At 44.9% G+C, this 25,091-nt stretch overlaps 1 protein-coding gene across 7 annotated transcripts in view; it reads left to right on the top strand.

The window, feature by feature from the left end:
• Window positions 1–4,377: 4,377 nt before the first annotated feature.
• Window positions 4,378–25,091, top strand: part of LOC140722634 (NACHT, LRR and PYD domains-containing protein 3-like) — a 35,195-nt gene continuing 14,481 nt past the window's right edge. For 2 of the 7 annotated variants that reach the window (XM_073037344.1, XM_073037338.1), the window contains exons 1-6: window positions 7,912–8,030; window positions 11,481–11,649; window positions 18,130–18,222; window positions 19,081–19,247; window positions 20,604–20,775; window positions 20,875–20,925. In XM_073037344.1, coding sequence (XP_072893445.1) covers window positions 18,162–18,222; window positions 19,081–19,247; window positions 20,604–20,775; window positions 20,875–20,925 — 451 coding nt within the window. In that variant the 5' untranslated portion in view covers window positions 7,912–8,030; window positions 11,481–11,649; window positions 18,130–18,161. Of the gene's footprint in view, window positions 4,809–7,911; window positions 8,036–10,689; window positions 10,784–11,480; window positions 11,650–18,129; window positions 18,223–19,080; window positions 19,248–20,603; window positions 20,776–20,874; window positions 20,926–25,091 lie in introns of those variants that run through there. The other 5 variants (XM_073037343.1, XM_073037342.1, XM_073037340.1 and 2 more) reach the window with 5 other exon arrangements.

The following is a 25,091-nucleotide window of genomic DNA, read 5'->3' as shown; positions in this document are numbered from 1 at the left end:
TTGTCAGAGCAAGTGGTTTAGATGGGGTGTCCGGGTTGGGTTCCGTAAATTAATATGTATGTTGTCCAACAAGAGCAGAAACTGCACTGGATCTGGCGTCGGGCAATGAACCTGGCCAGCTGACCGATCCTTTCAGAGCAAACAGTTACCACAACTCCTTAAGTTTTACGATAGCTACAGATAAGGACAAGCATGGAGCTTGTGAAAGAGTATTAAAGTGGAGCAGGCTACATATGAGAGCATCGTGCAGGAACTAGGAAGAGATAATTGGGATCAGCTACCTTTGGGCAAGTCCACATCCAACATGTGAAAAGTGCTTAAACTTTCACTACACAGAGTATAGGACAGGTATGTTCCAGTCAGAAGGAAGGACAAAGAGAACTGTGGATGTCGAGGGTGGTCATGTTGTAGTCTGGAATAAAAAGGAAGAAATGGTGAAGCTTCGGTAGTTAGAATCAAACGGTTTTCTTGACGAATTATAAAGAAGCCAGAAAATAACTGGAGTGGAATTAAGAAAGCCAGGAGGGCACAGAAAAAGCGCTTAGTAAGTAGGATTAAAGAGAACCCCAAGGCATCTGTGCATACATCAGGGACCGGAGGATAACAAGGTAAGGGTTGAACCACACAAGAATATGGGGGGGGGGGGGAGGAGAGCAGTTGCCTGGGTACAAAGGATGTGGGTGAGGTCCATAATGAGTATTTTGCATCAATATTTACCAAGGAGAAGGACGTGGAAGATGTGGAGATCAGTACCAAGAGTATTAATATGCTCAGGCATTTTGAACTGTGGGAGACGGTAGTGTCGAATATCTTAAGCAGCTAAGTTTGGATAAGTCCCTCGTGCCTGGTGGGATATACCCCAGGTTGTTGAACGGGAAGTGAAGGGATTGCTTGGGCCTTGATCAATATCTTTGCGTCCTCCACAGCCACAGGCGAGGTCCTGGAGGACTGGTGAGAAGCTCATGTTGCTCCATTGTTCAAGACGGAAATCCGGGATAATCCTGGAAACCATAGACCGGAAAGTCTCTCATCAGCGGCACGGAAGATGCTGAGGAGAATTCCCAGAGAAAGTATTTATGAGTATTTGGAAAATCATAGCCTACTTAGGGAGAGCTAGTATGGCCTTCTGTGCGGTAAATTGTGCCTTACTACATTGATTGATTTTATTAATAATGTGACGAGGATGATTGGTAGAGACAGCTATGGTTGACATTTTAACATGTTTGAGAAAGGCATTTCACAAGGTCCCATATGGGAGTCTCATTCAAAAGTTTAGGATCAGTGGTGAATTGGCTGTTTGAATTCAGAACTGGCCTGCCCATTGGAGACAGAGGGTAGTGGTTGAAGGGACCAGTTGTAGCTGGAGCTCTGTGATTAGTGGTACTCCACCGGGATCAGTTCTGTGACCCCTGCAGTTTGTGATGTACATAACCGATCTGACTGAAGATGAACATACTTATGGATAGCACGGATGACTGGCAAAGAACACAGCGGGATGAACTGTAAATCAATTGCAGATATGGGCAGAAAAATGCAGATGGAGTTTAATCCAGGCAAATGTGAAGTGTTGTACCTCGGTAGGTCAAATGTAAAGCGACAGCACAGTGCAAGACAGTTAACAGGTGTTAATGAGCAGAAAGATGTTGGGATTCAAAATCAAAGCCCCTTGTAATTTGATGAGGTGTTTGAGAAGGCAGTTGACATGCCTGAATTTATAAATTGATAAAACTCTAGTTAGGCCACATCTGGAGTATTGCGTGCCGTTCCTGTTGCCTCACTCTAGGAAGGATGTTGAGGATTTGGAGAGAGTGCAGAAGAAGTTTACCAGGATATTGACCGGATTATAGGGCATGTGATCGGAAAAACTTGGGTGGTTTTCTCTGGAGCGGTGGAGTGTGAGGTGAAATTTGATAGAGTTTATCAGATTATGAGAGGCTTATAGAGTAGGCAGACTCTGAGGTCTTGAAATGTCTAATACCAAAGGATGTGCATTTAATGTGAAAGCGGGTAAGTTCAAAGAAGAAAGACAACTTATGTGTGAAAGGCAAGTTCGTTTAAATATAAAACGAATGAAGGAATTCGCCGAGAATGAATGCTTGGGATGATGGTAGAAGCGGATACAGTGGGGACTTCGAAGAGACTCTTAGATAGGCACACGAATCTGCAGAAAATAGAAGGATATGTATATTTTGAATGCATAATGGATAAATGTAGATAGCCGTTTGATAACTAATCCATTTGTTTTCTAGGAGGCTGTGATCATTGTGGGCCGAAGGACCTGTCTCTGTGCTATACTAATCTATCTTCTATGTCAATGTTCTACAATATTGTTACATCTACATTGTTTCAATGTGATTTTCAGTTCAGTGTGTTGTTTTACCATACCGAGCTCCAGAACCTCTTTCAGTATTGTGTCCAACTTTGCCAACCCATTCCTCATTTCCAGAAAGGATTCCCACATCACTTCCCGGGACTGCGAACCTTTCCCCATCCCTAGGCTGAGGAAGAGCGCGGAATCCTCTGTCAGGATTCCCTTCTCTGTGAGTTCTGTGATTTCCTGTAAACAATGAACACGTTGAGTGACAGACTGAGTGAACGAGAATGGAGAAGAGAATATCAGCTCAGTGATGGGTCGTCCCAGTGAGTTTGAGCAAAAGGAACAGTCTCTGGGCAGCTTCTTCAGCCATTCTGTAAATTTCTGGTTTCGGTCATTAGCAACAAAGCACTGACTATGGAAATTACAAATCAGAATATTATTAGAGTCACACAGCCCAACAGATCTGAAACACGCCCTTCGGCCCTTCCACTCAGTGCTCTCATTTTTTTTTTTGTTTTTACTGCCCATTTCCATCTACCTACACCTTAACCTTCATACACCTCCCATCTATGTTCACATCAAATTTCTCATTAGTGTCTAAATTGAACCTACATCCACTGGCAGCTCTTGCCACACTCTCACCAACATCTGAGTGAAGATTTCCCCTTCAGAGTCCCCTGAAAATATTTCACCTTTCACTCTTAGCCGTCCAATACGGAGGGAGAACGATGACGGGGCAGAGAAGGAAGGCACGAAGACACGAAAGTGTCGTGAGTGGTGGGAGTGAGGAGAGGGAAACAGAGGGGACTGTTTATATTTATGATCTTTCAAAAAAATGTAATTGTTTGAACTTACTTGCTGCAAACTTACTAACCATAGCCTATACATTCTCAGCGTCTGATTCCCCCTCTACCCGCAACTTGTCCCGTCCGACCACTCACCCCATACCCATACGTTCACCTATAACCTCTACCCACACACATCGACATATCCACTTCGCCCCAATCACCAACCCCGCTTGGGGAACCACAACTAACTAATCCCACTGACCGGGCTCGGGCGCAAAGCTAAAACCGGGGCTGCCGGACCAGAATGCCCGGAGCCTCCAGTACTCCGGCACAGCTCGGGCCCGACCATTTCCGAATGCCACTGGCCACCGATTGACACAAACCCGGGATCACCCGCTACTTATACTGCCATCCGAAAACGAGAAACAACGGCGACAGCTGCGATCGGCACCGCGCCTGAATTTCGCAGGAGGTGAGCCATCGTTGTTGGTGGTTTGAACATCGCGGCCTTTGTCCGAAGGTCCACGCAGCGCCACCAGTGGCCGAATGCTGGATCTACAACAGAGATGTAAGTCACAAACACCGCGATATCTGCAGATGCTGGATATCCAAAGCAACACACACAAATTGCCGGCTGATCTTAGCAGATCAGGCAGCATCTATCGAAAAGAGTAAACAGTCGACATTTCGGGTTGAGACACTTTCTCAGAACTGAGAAGGAAGGGGAAAATATCTGAATAAATACGGGGCGGGAGAGGAAAGGGCTAGCAGGTAGGTAACAGACGAAGCCAGGTAGGTGGGAAAGCTCAGGAGCTGGAGAATAGGAGAAAGGAATGAGGACGTGGACCCAGGGAGAAGTGATTAGCAGTTGAAAGGTCCCAGAGGAAGAGAGGGAGTGGGAGGGAGGGAGGGGTGAGGCGGAATTTTTTTTTCAGTGGAAGGAGAAGTCAATGCTCATGCCATCACGTTGCAGGGAACTCAGACGGATTATAAGGAGCTGATCCTGGACCCTGAATGTGGCCTCATTTTGGCATAAGAGGAGGCGATGGGTTGACACGCCGGAACGGGAATGGGAATCGGAATGAAAATGTTTGGACACCGAGAAATCCCGCTTTTAGCGGATGGTTCAAATAATAATTTAATATTAAAGCATGTATCCATATACAACTCTGATTTTTTTTCTTCTCTAGTGAACAATGAAACAAAGAAAGAGAATGACCGTCGTTCAGAGAGAAGCAACCCTCCTGTACACAAAAAAAAGAACGGCATCCAAATCGTCAACGTCCAAAAAATCCTGTACACTTGCACAAAACGCGACGAGAACATCGACTCCTCCTTCCTTAAAAATAAAACCCTACCCCGCACAACAGCGGAGGAGCCGGTGTCACCAGTGTGGAGGCGGCCGCATCGGGAGCAGCGGACACAACAGGCGACCCTGGAAGATTCACAGGTGAAGTGTCGCCTCACCTGTAAGGATGTTTGGACAACGGAGAGTGTTCGGCCGTCCGGCCCTTTCACTGTGACACCCCGAGCTCCACATCAAATCCGTCCAAACGAATCTGGGCGAACTTTAATGACCAACAAACTTATTTTCTCTCAGCGATCAACTGTCTGAATGATTCACTAACTTCGAGAGGAAGGGGCATCTATGGTTCACATTGTCAATCGTCTCCTGCCGCCGGAGTCTAGTGTATCGCTGAGAGGTAGGAGGAAACCGCTCGTCCCATCGGTTTGATGTCAGCTCGCAGGGGGAGGGAGGGATCCCGGCAGAAGACGGAGTGGAGGGGGATTTTATTGAAACGATACCGGTGCTGTACAAAGGAAGTTTGTCCCAGTACAGGCAGGAGGGTTTTATGAGGAGGGTTTATGTCTGAGCCCATGGTGGAGGTGAGCAGAGGGATTCACCACCGGTGGAAAAATACCGAAAGATTGTTGATCTCCAAGTGGGGCCAATGGTCTGGGAAAAATGGGGATAGAAGTGGTATGGGGGAGGGGGAGGCACAACGATGGAATGGACCGAGGTCTTATTGAATGGCAGGATGGGCTGGAGGGTCTGAGTGGCCTGCTCCGGTTCCTGTTCTCTGTGTGTTTAAAGGGTTGGAATAACCAGAGCCTTCCTGGGTCTGCAAGATGTCGCAGTGTGTGTTGTAAGGACCGGTGCTTGGAGCCCAGTTTTTCCCAAACTGTGTCAATAATTTGGCCGACGGACCAAATCCAACATTTCCAACTCTCTTGTAGACACGAAATGTATATTTATATACTGATAGACACAAATGTATGTTAATACATTGTTAAGGACATAAAACATATCTCTGCATTGTTAATGAGATTTCTATGTCTGTTATTGATACGAAGTATATATCTATATATTGATCATTGTATAAAACCTGAATTTAATGACATAAAACACACTTCCATATTGTTAACGACACAGTTGTATAATTTATGTTCCGTGTGTTATCTGAACGTACTTGCCCGTGAAGCTGCTACAAGTCAGTGTTTCTCTGTATCTGTGCCTTCCCGTACTTAGAAACTTTGTAATGAATTCGACTGGACCTCACAAAACTCAGTGAAATTTCATTATCAACTTGGCACTTCGGTGGGAGAAATGTAAAGAGACAGTACACTGTTAAATACAAGAACCTGAACATTATAGATGAACAGAGGCATCTTGGAGTCCAAGTTCACCGCTCCCTGAAAGAGACTGCACAGACTGACAGGGTGGTTAGGAAGGCAAATAGTATGCTTACGGTTATAGTCGAGGCTCTGATATTAAATGTCAGGAAGTTATGTTAATAACCGAGTTAGGTCTCATCTGGAGTATTTCATGCAGTTCTCGTAGCCTCAATCTGGGAAAAATGTCGAGGCTTTGGAGTGAGTGCAGACAAGCTTTACCAGGAAATTTCCTGGATTACAGGGCATGCATGATTTCTAAGGGTAAATGCCAAAGGTTACATTTGTTTGTCCCAGCTTTTCCACTTTAGGATCATTTATATTATAGTATGTGCTAGTAATTCACTAACTGTCTATTTCTGTAGGACCATCCCTGATGTGTTCTACCACATAGTTGTATCTGCTCATTCCATGTCATGTTGTTCATATTGTGCCTGTATCTTATCAATGATTATATATCAACAATCCTTCTCCTACTGTCTCCTCATTGTGCAGTGTGTTGCCTCACTGAGTTATTTCCGCTATCAGTGTTTGTTACCGAGAACCTGCAGAGTATTTATTGAATGCAGCATGAGGTAAGGTAAAGACAGCAATTACAATTTTAGTTTCAACGTTATAAAATAGCCGTTGTGTCAATTTTATATCAGGACACTTTACAGGAGAATGTCAGGGAAGCAGCCTGACACGTGAAGTTTAATTGAAGTTGGTTAATGCAACAAGACAATGATCGGAAAGACAAGAGTAAATAAATAAGACAATGATTTCGAATTTTGGAATGGCCGAACCAAAGCCCTGAAGTTAATACCATAGGAATGTTACGGAATAGCCTGTAGCAGCAGTTCAGGCAAGGAATCCCACCAACATCCCAGTGTTGAAGCGCATGGATTATGTGTACTGAATTATTCCTGTGTTGGAATGAAGAGAAAACTAATGATGATCCCTTTTCCCATCTGGTTCCATCTGCACATTCCCCGCGCAGCTTGTTTAAACTCTGTCCAGCCTGTAACCCACCACCTCAATGATATATATCAACTATCTTATTTAACTACCATTTAGTTCAACCTCTATCCAGCCTGTTTCCCACCTTCTCAGTGATATATATCAACTATGTTGTAAAACCTCTGCCCAGCCTGTATCCCATCAGCTGAATGATATCTATCAACCATCTTATTTAACCTCTGTCCAACCTGTATCACACCACCTCAAGGATATATATCAACCATCTTTTTCAACCTTTGTCCAGTCTGTACGGCCCCACCTTAATGATATATGTCAAACATCTTGTTAATTTCTTGTCAGTCTGTATCGCATCAATAATTACAATCTTAGTTTCAACGTTACAAAATGGCGAAGTGTTAATCTTGACAGATTTTAAAGTAACTCTGTTATTTCTTTGTTTGTCATTTTTGGAGAGCCACTTTCTCTGTTGCCAGGGTAACAGCCCATGTGACTTGCAGGGAGTGGTGCACATTTTTATCGCTCTCTGGTCACGGTCACTCAGTGAGAGACAGCGGCCTCCGGAGCAGATGTAACAGACTGATAGTGGGGTGGGGAGGATGATGTAAACCTCGACTGTATTAACCCTGTGCTGGAATGCAGAGAAAACTAACGAATGTGTGCATTGCATTTGTGCAACTTTGTTCAGGTAGTCACAAACGTCTTGTCATCAGTCAATAGTTGTGCATCATTTAAAGTAAAAAGAGAAAAAGCTGGAAACGTTCAGCAGATCGGGGAGAAATTTGGACAGTCCCAGTTCTGATTCCGGGTCTTGCACAGTTTCTCTTTCCAGAAATCTAATCTGATGCAACAAGAGTCCAGCACTATTATTTCATTTTTATATTAAAAGCGTTTTATTCCTGTTAGCCTACAGGAAATGTGATGGCCAAATGTGCTGGGCAAGAGCACATTTAACAATAAAATAATGATAAATTGAGTTCAGTTTGGCTGCTGGAGACGATGTAAAACGTATCCCCGGTATCTGTTGACTCACGTCTTGGTTTTACAGCCCGATCATTGGTCCAGTCAGATGATCACGAGGCTCTTGTTCTTCTATGGGTTGGTGGAGTGTTAGTTTTTGAACGCTGATTGGCCGAAACATCGCATCATATTACCGGAGTAAGGAGTCCTGGGAGAGTTACTGTTTAGGCTGTAATCCTTGAAACTACTACTGCCTCCTCATTGTCAAGTATTTTGCTTCACTATCGGTGTTTGTTACCTAGAAATAGCAGAGGATTTGTTTAATGCAGGATAAGGTAAGGTAAAGACAAACATTACAATTTTAGTTTCAACGTTATAAAATAGCTATTGTGTTAATTTTATATTAAGACACTTTACAAGAGAATGTCAGGGTAGCAGTCTGTCAACTGGTTTAATTCAAGTTGGATAATGCAACAAGTCAATGATCCGAAAGACAGGAGTAAATCGATAGGGGAATGATTTCAAAAGAGAATTTCGTTTTTGGAATGTCCAAGTCAAAATCCTATCGTTAATCCCATAGGAATGTTGTGGAATGGCCTGAAGCAGCAGTTCAGGCAAGGAGTCCCATCAACATCCCAGAGTTGAAGCAGTTTTGTAAGGCAGAATGGCCTAAACTTCCTCCTAGCCGATGTGCAGGAAGATCAGCAGTTACCAGAAGCACTTATTTGAAGTTATTGTGTGTCGTGGGGGGGGGGGGGGGGGGTGGGGGGTGATCACACCAATTATTGAAAACCAAGGTTCACAGACTTATTTTGAACAAGTACATGTAATATTGAACCATGTTAATCTTGACAGAACGAGACTCAGAGCGTTTAAAATTGAGACCGTTTCTTTCTTTTTCGGTCATATTTGGATGGCCTCTTTCTGCATGCCAGAATAACAGCCCATGTGACCGGTAGGGAGTGGTAAACATTTTTATCGCTCTCTGGTCACTGTTGCTCAGTGAGAGTTAGTGGCCTCAGGACCATATGTAACGGACCGATAAAGGATTGGGGAGGATGTTGTGAGCATTAACTATGTGTACTGAATTATTCCTGTGTTAGAATGAAGAGAAAACTAATGATGATCCTTTTTTCCCATCTGGTTCCATCTGCGCATTCCCCGCACAACTTGTTTAAACTCTGTCCAGCCGGTAACCCACCACCGCAATGATATATATCAACCAACTTCTTCAATCTCTGTCCAGCCTATATCCCACCACCTGAATGATATATATCAACCATCTTGTTCAACTTCTGTCCAGTCTGTATCCCACCACCTCAATGATATATATCAACCATCTTGTTCAGACACTGTCCAGCCTGTATCCCACCACCTCAATGATATATATCAACCATCTTGTTCAACCTCTGTCCAGTCTGTGTCCCACCACCTCAATGATATATATCAACCATCTTGTTCAACCTCTGTCCAGTCTGTATCCCACCACCTCAATGATATATATCAAACATCTTGTTCAGACACTGTCCAGCCTGTATCCCACCATTTCAATGTTATATATCTACCATCTTATTAATTTCTGGCCATTCTGTATCGCATCAATAATTACAATTTTAAATTCAACGGTACAGAATGGCGAAGTGTTAATCTTGACAGCTTTTAAAGTAACTCTGTTATTTCTTTGTTTGTCTTTATTGGAGAGCCACTTTCTCTGTTGCCAGGGTAACAGCCCATGTCACTTGCAGGGAGTGGTGCACATTTTTATCGCTCTCTGGTCACGGTCCCTCAGTGAGAGACAGCGGCCTCGGGAGCAGATGTAACAGACCGATAGTGGGGTAGGGATGATGTTGTGAACATTGACTCTATCCACTGTATTAGCCCAGTGTTAGAATGAAGAGAAAACTATTGAATGTGGGCATTACATTTGAGCAACTTTGTTTAGGCCGTCACAATCGTCTTGTAATCAGAAAATAGTTGTGCATTATTTAAAGTACAAATAGAAAATGCTGGAAACGTTCAGAAGATCGGGCAGCATCTTGGACAGTCCCACCTCTGATACTGAATCTTCCACAGTTTCTCCTTCCGCGCATCCAATCTGATGAAACGAGTAAAAATTTTATATTAAAAACATTTTATTCCTGTTATCCTACAAGAAATGTGATGGCCAATTGTGCTGGGCAAGGCCTCGTTTAATAATAAAATAATGATAAATTGAGTTCAGATTAACTGCAGGAGACAATGGTAAACGTATCCCCGGTATGTGGTGACACACGACCAGTTTTTCCAGCCCTATCATTGGTCCAGTCATCAGGTTCCCGTTCTGCCATAGGTTGATGGAGTGTTAGTTTTTGAACTCTGATTGGTCGAAACACTACATCATATTATCGGAGCAAGGAGTCCTGGTAGAGTTACTGTTTGGGATGTAATCCTTGGAAACTCCGGACTATGGAGCTCTCAGTATTTGGCATTTGGCCAAGGTCAGTAATACAGATTTGACACGATGTTTCTCCTTCCAAATGATTCGGTAGTCTCGGGCACCTGGACATTGGTTGTGGGTATATCCCTGAATACATCACTTGCTGTGAGATGTGAGGACGATGTGCGAGGCTTCTAGCGTCGGGAAGTGACAGATTCAGCTGTGTGACACTGTGAGGGTGGGTCATGGGATATCATAGCTTTCGATCTAAGTAAATTTGATAGGGGATCAACCGGCCCAAGTTTATATAGTGCTGATCAAGTATTTCTGGTCTGGGTGTTCAGTGTTCAAACCGTGTATGGAAATTCCCCCTCACTGTCACCTGTCTGTCAGGCAGTGGAAATCTAACGGATTTTGATGATGGGTGTCTGCAGTAAAAACTTTAAATGTTTGAAGTAATTCTAACGAAATGTGTGAACCTGAATCGTCAAATTTGGTCGTCTCTCCACAGCTGTTCCTTACCTGCTGAGTGTTTCTGGTAATTACAGTTTTGTTTTTATTACATTCACCCTGGAATGGTTTAAATTTCCTGAAATGGGCCTGATTTAACCTGGGAATGGAAATGGCTCGTTCTGTGATAGGAGAACTGTGAAGAAACCACAACTTTTCCCAGTAAGTTATCCTGGTACCAATTTGCCTGTTATTCCTGGGAATGTGTTCAGTGCAATTGTTGCTAAAAAGGTTCACATGAATAATCTGAGGAATGATCGGCTTTATGTATGAGGAGCATTTGATGAGTCTGGACGTGCCCAGTGGAGTTCAGACGGTGGGAGTGGTGTGGGGAGGTGAAGTAAACCTACTGAATGCTGAAACGCCTCGATACAGTGGACATGGAGAGTCTGCAATCTGAGAGCAGAGTCTCAGAGTAAAGACGCTTCCCTAAACATTGAGATGAGAAAAATCTCTTCAGCCTAAAGATGGCTGCTGTGTGGAAATTGTTGCCGCAGAGTGTGGTTGAGGCTTTGATTTGCATATATTTATGGCAGATTTAAATATTTTCTTGATTGATCAGTAGCTTCAGAGTTAAAGGATGAGGGCAGGAATATGGTGGTGGAATAAAACTTATGGTTTAATGGTGAGCAGACTCGTTGGACCGAATCATCTCATTCTGCTCCTACACCTTGTGTCTGACCATAACTGAACGATGAGTCCTTCGTATCCCATATCAGGCTTTGTGAAGTGCGAGGGGCAATTTCAGATTTGTTTATTAAAATCGTTATATTTGTCTTCAACATTTAACCTTCGTTAGGCAGAAATATTTTGTTCTCCTTTGTATTGTTAATGTGCTTTATTATCCGTCTGGTTAAAGTTAGACCTGCGGTGAGAGATTTATTGGATGAAAAACCGACAACTGGAAGCAAACTACGACTGAAGACGAGGGAACAGCAACAAGTGAACCTGCCCGAGGACTGAAAGCATCAACTGGAGAGGACCCATCTGACTCGGAGATTCCAGTGATTCAGTCAGGAGAAAGTTTGGTGAGTCTCATTTACTCAAACATTGCCCCGTTAGACATTACATACCTGTACGAAGGAAGTTGGGAAACAGTTGGAATGAGATTGAATGTGCCCAGAAGAACCAGTTATGCCTCTGTCAGACCCAGTTGCAATTTCTCCAGGTCTGGTAATATGCTGTCAGCAGCTCAGCCCTTTAAAGCCACTCACATTCCCTCAGTGTTTGCTCATTTCAAGGTCTTGCATGTTCTGAAGTAGCTTTTGGTCAGTTGTGAGTGTGGAGAGGGAATCAGAGGGCGTTGCTTATACTTACTATCTTTCAAAAAATGTAATTACTTAAATTTACTTGCTGCAAACTTACTACCTATACCCTGTACACTCTCAACCAAATTATTGATATACGTCTCTAAAGACGGGACTCGAGTCGAAGAAACAGCCCCTCATCGTCACCCTCTGCGTCCTACCACCCAGCTATTCCCAAACTCTGGGGCTCTGTAACAAACTCAATGTTAACAGCAAGATTAGACTGTAATTAATATAAAAGATTTGTTGCTTCCTGAAAGAACACGTCTCCTGTCTGATCCAAAGGGAAAGATCCTTTGTTGTTTAAAACTTGATTTGCCCCGGCACCCGTCCTCCCCGGTCACGCTGCGTCCGCTTACCACACGACCACATCCTCCCCCCACCCCACAAATAACCCAGCATCCTTCCCATCGTTCACCCCACAACAGTACACGTGGACAGATCCCCTTCATCCACATCCACTCTCTCAGCTTGGGTATCATAACTAACTGTTCCCACATTCCCGGCTCGGGCACAAAAATAAAACCAGGGCTGCAGCATAGGAGAACCCGGATCCCCCTGAAGACTGGCTCAGTCCCGGCCCTTAGCTACTGCAACCGACCGTTGATTTTCACAAACCCAAGATCCGCCCCTTCCTAAGCGCCGGCCGTTCAGGAGAACCGCCGGCATCCTCTGGGTTCGGCACTGTGCTCTGATCTGCAGGAGGTCCCCACAGCGCCACCTGTGGCAGGACGTCTGAGGGACAACACAGAGCGTTCGGGTGTCGGTTCATTCACTGTGATACACTCCAAACTTCACAACAACTCCATCCAACCGTCTCTCGGCGAACATTAACGACCAAGAGATATAATCCATCTCATCGATCAGCTATCTGAATTATTCGCTCACTGTCGGGGTGCTTAGATTGCCGGGACACAAGGACTGCACGGACGAAAGGTCTTCTGTTAACTGATAGAATCTGTGTTCCCCAGCTGGCAATTCCGGTTTTGTGATGATGATGATGAATGCTTACACAAACAATATTTTTTGAATTTTGTATATGGAATTGTTTTAGATCACTTTAAATAGATGACCTTGATGAAAGAGTAATCAGAAGAAAGCCTCACCTGAAGTACGCCTTTCCTGCTTCCTCACCACAAAATTCAGCGTCATAAGTTTGCAAAGGAGCATCTAAACAAGCCTAATGCATTTTGGAAACAAGTTCTGTGGACTGATGAAGTTAAACTTAAACTTGTGGCCGCAATGTGCAGAGGTACGTTCGGAGAAAAAAAAAACAAACGGACAGCCTCACGACCAAGAATAGTGAAGAAATATAGCAATATAAAACCATAAATAATTAAATAATAATATTAATCATGCCAAGTGGAAAAATAAGCCCTGGACCAGCTTATTGGCTCAGGGTGTCTGACACTCCGAGGGAGGAGTTGTAATGTTTGATGGCCACAGGTAGGAATGACTTCCTATGACGCTCAGTGTTACAACTCTGAATGTAACAGTGTTACATCTAATGACTGAATGTACTTCTGTGCCTAACCAGTACATTATGGAGTGGATGGGAGAGATTGTCCAAGATTGCATGCAACTTGGAAAGCAACCTCTTCTCAGACACCACCGTCAGAGAATCCAGTTCCACCCCCACAACATCACTGGGCTTACGAATGAGTTTGTTGATTCTGTTGGCGTCTTCTACCCTCAGCCTGCTGCGCCAGCACACAACAGCAAACATGATAGCACTGGCCACCACAGACTCGCAGAACGTCCTTAGCATTGCCCGGCAGATGTTAAAAGACTACAGTCTCCTTAGGAAATAGAGATCGATCTGAACCTTCCTGTAGATAGCCTCAGTGTTCTTTGACCAGTCCAGTTTATTGTCCATTCGTATCCCCAGGTATTTGTAATCCTCCACCATGTCCACACTGACCCCTTGGATGGAAACAGGTGACACTGGTGCCTTAGCCCTCCTCAGATCCACCGCCAGCTGCTTAGTCTTTTTCACATTAATCTGTAGATGATTCTGCTCACACCCTGTGACAAAGTTTCCCACCGTAGCCCTGTACTCAGCCTCATCTCCCTTGCTGATGCATCCAACTATGACAGAGTCATCAGAAAACTTCTGAAGATGGCAAGACTCTGAGTTGCAGTTGAAGTCCGAGGTGTAGATGGTGAAGAGAAAGGGAGACAGGACAGTTCCCTGCCAAGCCCCAGTGCTGCTGACCACTCTGTCTGACACACAGTGTTGGAAGATCGCGTACTGTGGTCTGCCAGTCAGGTAATCAATAATCCATGACACCAGGGAAGCATCCACCTGCATCACTGTCAGATTCTCACCCAGCAGAGCAGGGTGGATGGTGTTGAACGCACTGGAGAAGTAAAAAAACATGACCCTCACCGTGCTCGTCGGCTTGTCCAGGTGGGCTTAGACACGGTTCAGCAGGTAGACAATGGCATCCTCAACTCCTAGTCGGGGCTGGTAGGCGAACTGGAGGGGGTCTAACTGTGGCCTAGCAATAGGCCAGATCTGCTCTAGAACAAGTCTCTCCAGTGCAGAATTTCATGAAAAGAACACCTCCCCAACTGTTAATCACGCGGGTGGATCGATCATGCTTTGGCCTTGTGTTGCAGCCAGTGGCACGGGGAACCTTTCCCTGGCAGAGGGAAGAATGAATTCAATGAAATGCCAGCAAATTCTGGAAGCAAACATCACACTGACTGTAAAAAAGCTGAAGGTAAAAAAGAGGTTGGCTTCTACAACAGGATAATGATCCTGAACGCACATCACAATCCACAAATGAACTATCTCAAGAGGCGCAATCTGAAGGTTTTGTCATGGCCCTCACAATCCCCCGACCTAAATATCATCGAAAATCTTTGATAGACCTCAAAAGAGCAGTGCATGCAATACGGCCCAAGAATCTCACAAAACTAGGATCCTTTTGCAAGGAAGAATGGGCGAAAGCCCCCCAAACTCTTAACTGGCTCCCGAAAGCCTATACATGCTGTGATATATGACAAAGGGGTTGTTACTAAGTACTGACCATACAGGGTGTCCAAAGCTTTGCTTCGGACCCTTTTCCTTTTTTGTTATTTTGAAACTGTAAAAGATGGAAATAAAAAAAAGTACTCTTGCTAATGTTAAGTACCCGTGGGTGTCGTGTAGCTGTCACGTGACCATGATATAATTGATATTATGCAGGAGATGAGGTAATGGTCTTGTGATGGGGAGTGACGTCATTTTCCCGCCAGTGAGAGAGTCATGTGATAGTATTTTCCAACCGGGTATAAAAGGAGAACCCCATGACGTGGGCAGTTCTGTGACGTGGGCAGTTTTCGTATAAAAGTGGAGTTTTATTTTCTGCCTTAAGTCTCAAAGGTTATTGTTGGCAGTTTCGATATATTACTGCCAGTAAAGTCAGTGGAGAGTGAAGATTCATCAGAGTTCGGACATACTGAAGGATTTGGAAAGCTAATGTCGACGGTGAAACAGATTCGACCTTTGTTTAATCTTCGCACGAGGAAGTAATAACTTGTGTCCGTGATAATTCATGCGTTGCCAATAAAAAAGAGCAGTGAGTTGGATACAAAGCTTCGGCAAATAAAGGTCAGTGCCTTTTAAGCCATTTATTTCCTTCGATCGTAAATCCTCCGGGAAAAGCATACTGCAGCTGGGATCAGCAGTAACACAGCGAAAGAGAATTTAACACCTTTCAAGAAGTCTCTCCTTTTAACTGCCTGTGTAAAACTTTGGACCTTCGCATTATTACTTTATGAACTGTTTTCGCATTACCGCTTTAAGAACTGTTCGAGCTGCCGTATGGCAGCTGACTTCCGGTTATGTAAGTCGTTTGTTTACTTGTGGGTTTTTACTGTGTTTAATAAATGTTTTATTTCTTATAAGAAAAACCTGGCTCAATTATATATTCATTGTTGCTGATTTGTAACACTTAAAATATTAAATAAATGTGTCAACTTTAACTTTATGGCTTTTGGAAATCAGTTAATCTTTTACTCGCTTAGCAATTCATAGTAACAGAAATTTTGACCGGGGATCCCAAACTTTTCCATGTCACTGTGCCTATCTAGAAGTCTCTGAAATGACCCTATTGAGTCCTCCTCTAACATCTTGCTGGCAGTGCATTCCATGCACCCACCAGGAGCTGCACGACATTCCCCTGTACCTTATTCCAAGCACATTAAAACATATAACCTCTCGTGTTAGCCATTTCAGCCCTTGGAGAAAGCCTATGTCTATCCACAAGATCAATGTCTCTCATCATCTTATACACCTCTATCAGATCACCTCTCATCCTCCGTCGCTCCAAGGAGAAAAGCTCAAGATCACACAACGTTTTCTCAGAAGGCATGCTCTCCGATCCAGGCAACATCCTTGTAAATCTCCTCTGCACTCTCTCTACAGTATCCACATCCTACCTGTAGTGAGGTGAGCAAAACTCAACACAGTCCTCCAATTGAGGTCTAAATAAGTTCTTACATAGCTTTAACAATCGTGTGGATAGTCAGAGGCTTTTTATCAGGGCTGAAATGGCTAACACGAGAGGGCACACAGTTTTAAGATGCTTGGACGTAGTTACAGTGGAGATGTCACCGCTAAGTTTTTTTTACGCAAAGTGGTTAGTGCGTGGAATAAGCTGCTAGCGACGGTGCTGGAGTCGGATACGATAGGGTCTTTTAAGAGTCTCCTGGATAGGAACATTGAGCTTCGAAAAAATAGAGGGCTATGGGTAACCAGAGGTAATCTCTAAAGTAAATGCATGTACGGCACAGCATTCTAGGCCGAAGGGCCTGTATTGTGCCGTAGGGTTTCTGTGTTTCAGTGTTTCAATGTCTCACAGTTCTTGAACTCAATCCCACAGTGGATGAACGCTATCAAACCATACACATTAAAACACTGTCAACCTGCGCAGCGGCTTTGAGTGTCTAATGAACACAAACTCCAAGATCTCACTGATCCTCCACACTGCCAAGAATTTTACCATTAATAATAAACTCTGTCTTCAAATTTGATATCGCAGGTCACGGTCCTAAAAGCAGAATTCGAACCATCTACAGCAATCTTTTGCCTTCTGTGAGCAAGCCAAATCTGGATCCACAAAGCAAAGTCTTTTGGATCCCATGCCTCATTACTGTCTGAAAAAGCTTTGTCTGCGGAACCTTATCAAATGCCTAACTAAAATCCATATGCACTACTTCCATTACACTACCTTCGTCAATGTGTTCTGTTGCATCCGCAAATAATTCAATCAGGTCCGTAAGGCATGACCTGCCCTTGACAAAGTGATGTTGACTGTCCCAAGTCAGATTACGTGTCCCCAAATACTCATAAATCCTGCCTCGAAGAATCTTCTTTCACAATTTTCCCATCACTGAAGTAAGATTTACTGCTCTATAATTTGCTGGGTTATCTCTAGTCCCTTTCTTGTACAACGGAACAAGGTTTGCAACCCTTCAATTTTCTAGTATTTCTCCCCAGCATATTAATGATGCAAAGATCATTGTCAGCGGCTCAGCATCTCCTCCCTCGCTTCCCACTGTAGCCTGGGATATATCTGCGACAGTCCTGGAGACATATCTAACTTAATACCTTTCGAAAGCTCCAGCACATCCTCTTCCTTAATGTCAATACACTCAAGTACCTCAGAATATTTAAAATAAACGACAGATTGAGAGACACCTGTTGTGAATGTAGCGTGATTTCTAACGAACTCAAGTTGTCATTACTGGCGACCCCCGACGATTTGTTATACTTGCATGACGTCCCCTCAGTTTCAATGATAACTGTTACAAATGTTGATGATATGTATTCGATCCCTTATTAGCAATTAGCAAACATACAATCGCAAATGTCATGTCAGCGGATTTGAGAGGATAATAACAAAAGATATGACATCCAGCAAATATGTAACAGATTTCCCTTCACATTGACCACACCCCCACTGATGCGAACAGTTACCATATAAATATCATGATTAAGCAACGCAGGATACAATGCAGGTAGAAAACAGATAGATGGCTCCTACACTCAGGCTCAGCTTTGATACAGTGTCTCCCAGCTGAAATGTTAACATACTGACTGTCTTGTTGAATGATTCCAGTATTTTGTTTTACTTATTTTAAAGATGTTTTGCAGCTAATATTGCCAATTAATGTTTGACCCACATGTTGTTATTTTTTTTTTTGTTACAGAGCAGCATAAACTAATCACACCTGTTCTCAAAATGGATCAAGGTGCGGGCATTGGAGGAGTTCCACTGATGTCCACATCGGGAAAGGACACGGGTATTGTGGCAAATTATTTTAATTTATAAACACTCTGATGATTCTGTTCTGGGTTTAATTCAATATCTGCAATTCACAAACGATTTGTGAAAACGGAGCAGAGAGATGAGAGAGAGAGTTAACATCTCTGGGGGAAACACAGTCACACGTGGAAGGAGTACATTTACCGTCTGCTCCTGCTCCTCTGACAGATGGTGATGCACATTAAAATAGCGAGTTACTCCAGAAGACAAGACATTCTGCAGATGCTGAAAGTTTTGGGCAACGCAAAGTCACACAGAATATTGGCAGAACTCAGCCGGTCAGGCAGCATCCATGGAGAGGAATAAACATATGACGTTTTCGATCATGACCAGGGGAATACGAAGTAATGTGGCAATATCTAGAATTTCCGTCCCCTCATTTCCAATCCGATGTAGGGCCTTGGCCTGAAACATTGATTGTTTATTCTCCTCCATAGACGCTGCCTGACCTGCTGAGTACCTCCAGCATTCTGCGAGATATCCCAGAGATTTTCTGAGGAAGGGGTTGACCAGGCAGGCAGACAGTAACCCAGAGCAAAGCAGTGGTGATGGGCAGTACCAGGAGAGTGATGGTGATATTCTCAGCAATAAGCAGAGTCCTTTCCAAACAGGGAGGTATATTCGCAGAGACACGGAAGACTAGCCTTCAATAACCTCTCCCAAACACCCAGCCCGACCGGCACCACGCACCCCCCCCCCCACCAGCCAAAGCCCCGTTCCTTCCCCCCATATATATATTTCGAACTGAGCTTGGTGATCTTTAGGTTCGAGAGAGAAAGTTGCTGCCCAATATAGTGTCAGTAATTTCTTTAATTTTTCCCCATTTTCCCCACAGGTCCGAGCTCAGTGATCACCGAGCTCCTGGCAAGCTGGGATGATTTCCAGCTGCTGCAGTTGACGGACTTCTACCGGGACAGGCTGGAGCAGGCGATGGAAGGAGGGGTGCACGGAGTGAGCCTGGCGTTAACGGCCGAGAATCAGTTCAGCAGAGAGGAACATCGGGTGAGTGGGAGGGAGAATGGGTTTGAATTTTCACACATCACAGGACTGTTGGGTGTCGGAACTCTCACTCATCGGATAATAAAGCATAAAAACAAATCAGAAATAAATATATATAATTCTTAAAACTGTGAATCAGAAGCAATGATTGAAAGAGGTGTAAATACCCCCAGTGGCAGCCAAATGTTCAGAGCAAGAGGAGCGGGTAACAATTAAATGAGGTTGCAATAAATGAGTTTAAATAGGTATAGAAACATACAAAAACCATTGCCGGCAGCCCATTCCACGCACTCACCACCCTCTTGTGCCAGCCTTTTCAGCCCTGGGAAAAAGCCTCTGACTATCCACACGATCGATGCCTCTCATCATCTTATACACCTCTATCAGGTCACCTCTCATCCTCTGTCGCTTTGAGGAGTAAAGGCCCAGTTCACTCAACCTATTCTCATAAGACGTGCTCACCAATCCATGCATCATCCTTGTAAATCTCCTCTCCACCCTTTCTATGGCTTCCACATCCTTCCTGTAGTGAGGCGACTAGAAATGAGCACAGTACTCCGAGTGGGGTCTGACCAGATTTGAATCAGAAGGAATGATTGAAAGAGGTGCAAACACAACAGTGGCGGCTCAATGCTCAGAGCGGGAGGAGCAGGGAACAACTGTATGAGGTTGCAATAAAGGAGTTTAAATGGAAATATGGTAGGAATTTTCATTTTGAAAAGACCGTGCGGCGTGACGGCAGGATGTCAGTGAGAACCGGGGCATTAACATTGGATGCCACAGGAGCTCCAGTGTGTTCTGTTCTGGGTGGAGATGAGTCTTTTAAAATCTGTAGCTGTAAACAGTGTGGATCGGGTAACACTACCGTGTTGTCATGTGTAATTACTGAATAAACCTCCACTGGAAAAGGCAAAGGAAAGGTTTCAGGTGTCAGCCGGTAATTTGCTGTCATGTTGGACACTGGCGGACTGAGGAGATGAATCACATCATCTTTTCTGCAACTTCTCCGAGACTGCTCACTCTGTTATAAAAACCTGCCTGACTTCTTTCTTCATCTGTGATCGTCATTTTATGATTTCTATTTTACACGGTCAGATCCGGTGAGGAATTATTTATGGATTTGAAGCTACGACAATGAAGAGGTCACAGACCAGCCAGGATCTCATTGACTGGTGGACCAGGTTCACAGTGAATGTCTCTCCGTGTGCTCTGCACTCAGAATGTACAGTCCATGTCCAGACAGCATCAGCACCCGTCCGGGTGACTGCTCAGTGTGATCCAGTTACAGAGCACATCATTTACTTCTCATTCTCTGTGGAATCTGTCAGTCCCCAATATGTTCTCCGTTACTCTTCACAGAAAATCTCTGATCTCGCTGATAAGGGAGAGCGGGCGGACAGTTCTAAACTCCTCCTGAGCCTGGTGATGGAGAAAGGCTCCCGCGCCCGGAGGGTGATGTGGGAAACCTTTGTGAAAATGAGGATTGGAGTCCCAAAGTTTGACAAAATACTGAAAGAAATACAGGAACATGGTGAGATAATATCAGATACTAATTTAATTTTGGAATCAAGAATTACATACTTAATAACTTGACACATTTCAATTCCTCAAATTGTTTAAATCTGAACAGGTTGTGTTCCGGTCCGTCGACCCGTACCGGAGATTCCCAGGGAACTGAAAGGTAAGTTTGATGTTGTATAGGGCCATGTCGTTGTTGAGTCACGGGGATTTGATCGGGTAAATGTTCCACCGTGACACAGCGCACAGTGAGACACATGGAAAAATGTTTGCTGGAGGGAGAGTTTTCACAGTACAGTATGAGGAAAAACGCAGAGAGTTGGAGGCTTTGCTGAAAGGGATCACTCCTCTCTGGGTCCTGCAACTACAGATCCCTCCACCGGGGTCAGAATGGAGAAGAGGGCAATCTGAGGACCAAAACTATGGGAAATTTCTTACTCCGAAAGGTGAAATTATATCCCTACAACCACCCAACCCCCGGAATAGCCCTCATCCTAAATCACTTTTCTAAACTCCCTCAGCTCCTACAGGTTATCATTTTTTTTTTTAGAATTGGGAATCCATTGAAGTTCCCGTAGCAGAATAACAGTGACAGCATCCATTTAATGAGAAAAGCAGGTAACACTGCAACTAGTCCTGACAAAGGGTCTCGGCTCGAAACGTCGACAGCGCTTCGCCCTATCGATGCTGCCTGGCCTGCTGTGTTCCACCAGCATTGTGTGTGTGTTGTTGTTTGAATTTCCAGCATCTGCAGATTTCCTCGTGTTAACACTACAACTAGTCTGTTTATTCTCATAGCAGCATATGAAACCCACTCTGTTCACATCTGCAACGTCTTAGTGCAAATACTGCTAAAGTTATCCCGTTCAATTTCCCACTTAATAATCCTGGGAATTCCATCAGGACACAGTGTTAGTGAGGGTGTGATGGGGTTCAAATCCTCAGCTCAGTCCACAGAAGCTGAAATTGATGTGATGTTTGATGGACACTGTGGAAGTGTGAGAGATGGGAGTTAGGGCAGAGAAACCGAGCGTTGTGAGCTTGCGGCAAAGAGGTGGAAAGTACTGAAGATATCTATAAATAATATAGTAATTAATTACATTGTGACCGTCTGGATAAGAAACTCACTACATCCGTAAGCACATTGTGTCGGTGAAAATGGAGCCCGGGGCAGTCCATGGGCTCAAGTGAGTGTAAGGTTTCATCATCGCAGACTGAGTTGGATCAATCAACTGCACATTTAACAGAGGAGAGAGCGAAGCAAAGAAGGTATTATAAAAATTATTAATCTTACATTAGCCCATGTTTTAACTGATAACTCGATGCCCTTGAACAGTAATATAAGGAATCTTGGCCAACACCCTCATTCAGTCTGTTTCATTTCCAAGAACAAAGTCCAAAAGATGTTAGTTTTGAAATGGGATCAGCGACAGGTTACTATCGATGCAATGCTTCTCAGACAGGATGAAGAGGTCAATACTCCCCAATGCCATTAGGCTTTACAATTCTACCGCCAGGACTTAAGAACTTTTTAAAAGCTATTATTAATGCTTTTTGAGATAGTGATTTAGATGTATATCATATTTTTTACTGAGTTAAGTATTGTACGTAATTAGTTTTGCTACAACAAGTGTATGGGACATTGGAAAAAAGTTGAATTTCCCCATGGGGATGAATAAAGTATCCATCTATCAATCTATCTAAAGTTTTCAAACTGCTCTCGTTTCTGTCACCAGTGTTAATGCTTTTCCAGTCCACATTCAGACAATAAAACCCCTCCATTTTCCTGCACTAAGGATTTGGTAATTCTCGACAATTTGCCTGCAAACTTGTTCTTCAATGTTCTTCATGCTGTTTGCCGAGGGAACTGTCACGGCAGTGAAATTCCCACATCTATTTCGGAATATGAAACATATTCTCTCCCTGATTATTGAACAACATTATTTCTACCACTGTCACATTCTCTAAACATTTCAAAAATCTAGGTTTTCTTACTGTTTCTCCCGAATACTTGATTGGAATGCCCACACACTCCCTGACAGGGTCCTGAGACCCCAAGCACACCTGGTAGGGCGTTGACACGGTGTCAGACCCCACACACCCCTGACAGGGTTCCGACACACTGTGAGACCCCACACACCCCTGACAGGTTCCTGACAAACTGTGAGTCCCCACACACCCCTGACAGGGTCCTGACATACTGTGAGACCCCACACACCCCTGGCAGGGTCCTAACATATTGTGAGATCCTACCCACCCCAGTTAGGGTGCTGACATACTGTGAACTCCGCACACACCTGACAGGGACCTGTTACACTGTGAGAGCCCACACACCCCTAAGAGGATCCTGACAGAATGTGGGACCTGACACACCTCTGACAGGGTCCTGACACACTGTGAGACCCCACACACTCCTGACATGGTCCTAACACCCTTTGAGAAATACTCACGCTTATTAGGGTCCCGACACAGTGTGAGACCTCACAAAACCAGACAAGGTCCTGACACACTGTGAGAACCCACGCATGCCTTTTAGGGTCCTGTCACTCTGTGAGACCCGACACATACCTGAGAGGATCCTGACACACTGTGAGACGCCAGACACACTTGGCAGATTCCTGACACACTGTGAGACCCCACACCTCCCTGGCAGGGTCCAGACACACTGTGCGACACCACACAACGCTGACAGGGTCATGATACACCGTGCGACTCTGCACACACCTGAAAGGGTCGTGACACACGGTGAGACCCCTGACACACAGCTGCCAGGGCACAGACACACTGTGAGAACTCACAAACAGCTGACAGGGTCCTGACACACACAGAGACCTCACACACCCCTGACAGATTCCTGTCACACTGCGAGACGCCATACGCCCCTGAGAGGTTCCTGATACACTGTGAGACCCCACACAAACTTGACAGAGTCCTGACACACTGTGAGACCTCACACCCCCCTAAGAGGGTCCTGACAGGAAGTGCGATTAGATGCACCCCAGGCAGGGTCCCCACACACCTGTTACGTACTGACTCACTGTGAACCCCACATACCCCTGACAGACAGTGAGACCCCACAAAGCCCTGATAGGTTCCTGCACATAGTAAGACCCCACACACACATGACATGCCCTGACACACTGTGAGACCCCACACACACATGACATGCCCTGACACACTGCGAGACCCCACACACAGTTGACAGCGTACTGACACAATGAAACCCCACAGATCCCTAACAGAGTCCTGACATACTGTGAAACCCCACACACACCTGACAGGGTACTGTCACACTGTCAGATCCCACACACCCCAGACATGTCCTGACACACTGTGAGAATCCAAACACCACTGTCAGGGACCTGACACATTGTGAGACCCCACACACCCCTGACAGGGTCCTGACACACTGTGAGACCCCAGACACACTTGGTAGGGTCCTGACACACTGTGAGACCGCACACACCCCTTTCAAGGAAGTGACACACTGCGAGATCCCACACATCCCTGACAGGGCACTGACACACTGTGAGACCGCAGACACACCCCAGACAGGGTCTGGACCCACAGAGAGATCCGATACACCCCTTACAGGGTACCGAAACACTGCCACACCCCACTCACCCCAGACAGGGTTCCGACACACTGTGAGACACCACACAGCCCTGAGAGGGTCACAAAACACTGTGAGAGCCCCCACACACCGGACAGGGTCCTGACACACTGTGAGACCCCACACGTACCTGACAGGGTACTGACACACTGTGATACCCCACACACTCTTGACAGGGTCCTGACATACTGTGAGACCCCACACACCCCTGTTAGGTCCTGACGCACTGTGAACCGCACATAACCCAGAGAGGGTTCCGACACAGTGTGAGACCCCACACCCCCCCGATAGGATCCTGTCTCACTGTAAGACCCCAAACACACCTAAAAGTGTCCTGACACACTGTGGGACACCACACATCCCTGACAGTGTCCTAAAACACTTTGTAACCCCACACAACTTCCAGCGGGTTCTGACACACTGCGAGACCCCATACAACCCTGAAAGGTTGCTGACACACTGTGAGACACACTCACGCCTGTTAGGGTTCTCACACACTCTGAGAACCCACACATAACTGACAGGGTCCTGACGCACTGTGAGAGCCGACACATGCCTGTTAAGGTCCTGTCACACTTTGAGACCCGACACACACCTAACAGGATCCTGACACACTGTGTGAGCCAGACACTTCTGGCAGGGTTTTGACACACCGTGAGATATCACACACCTCTTGCTAGGTATTGACACACTGTGAGATACCGAACACACCTCAC

This window comes from Hemitrygon akajei, unplaced genomic scaffold, assembly GCF_048418815.1.
Source record: "Hemitrygon akajei unplaced genomic scaffold, sHemAka1.3 Scf000082, whole genome shotgun sequence".
NCBI lineage: Eukaryota > Metazoa > Chordata > Chondrichthyes > Myliobatiformes > Dasyatidae > Hemitrygon > Hemitrygon akajei.
This window is presented reverse-complemented; position numbering and strand designations above follow the sequence as displayed.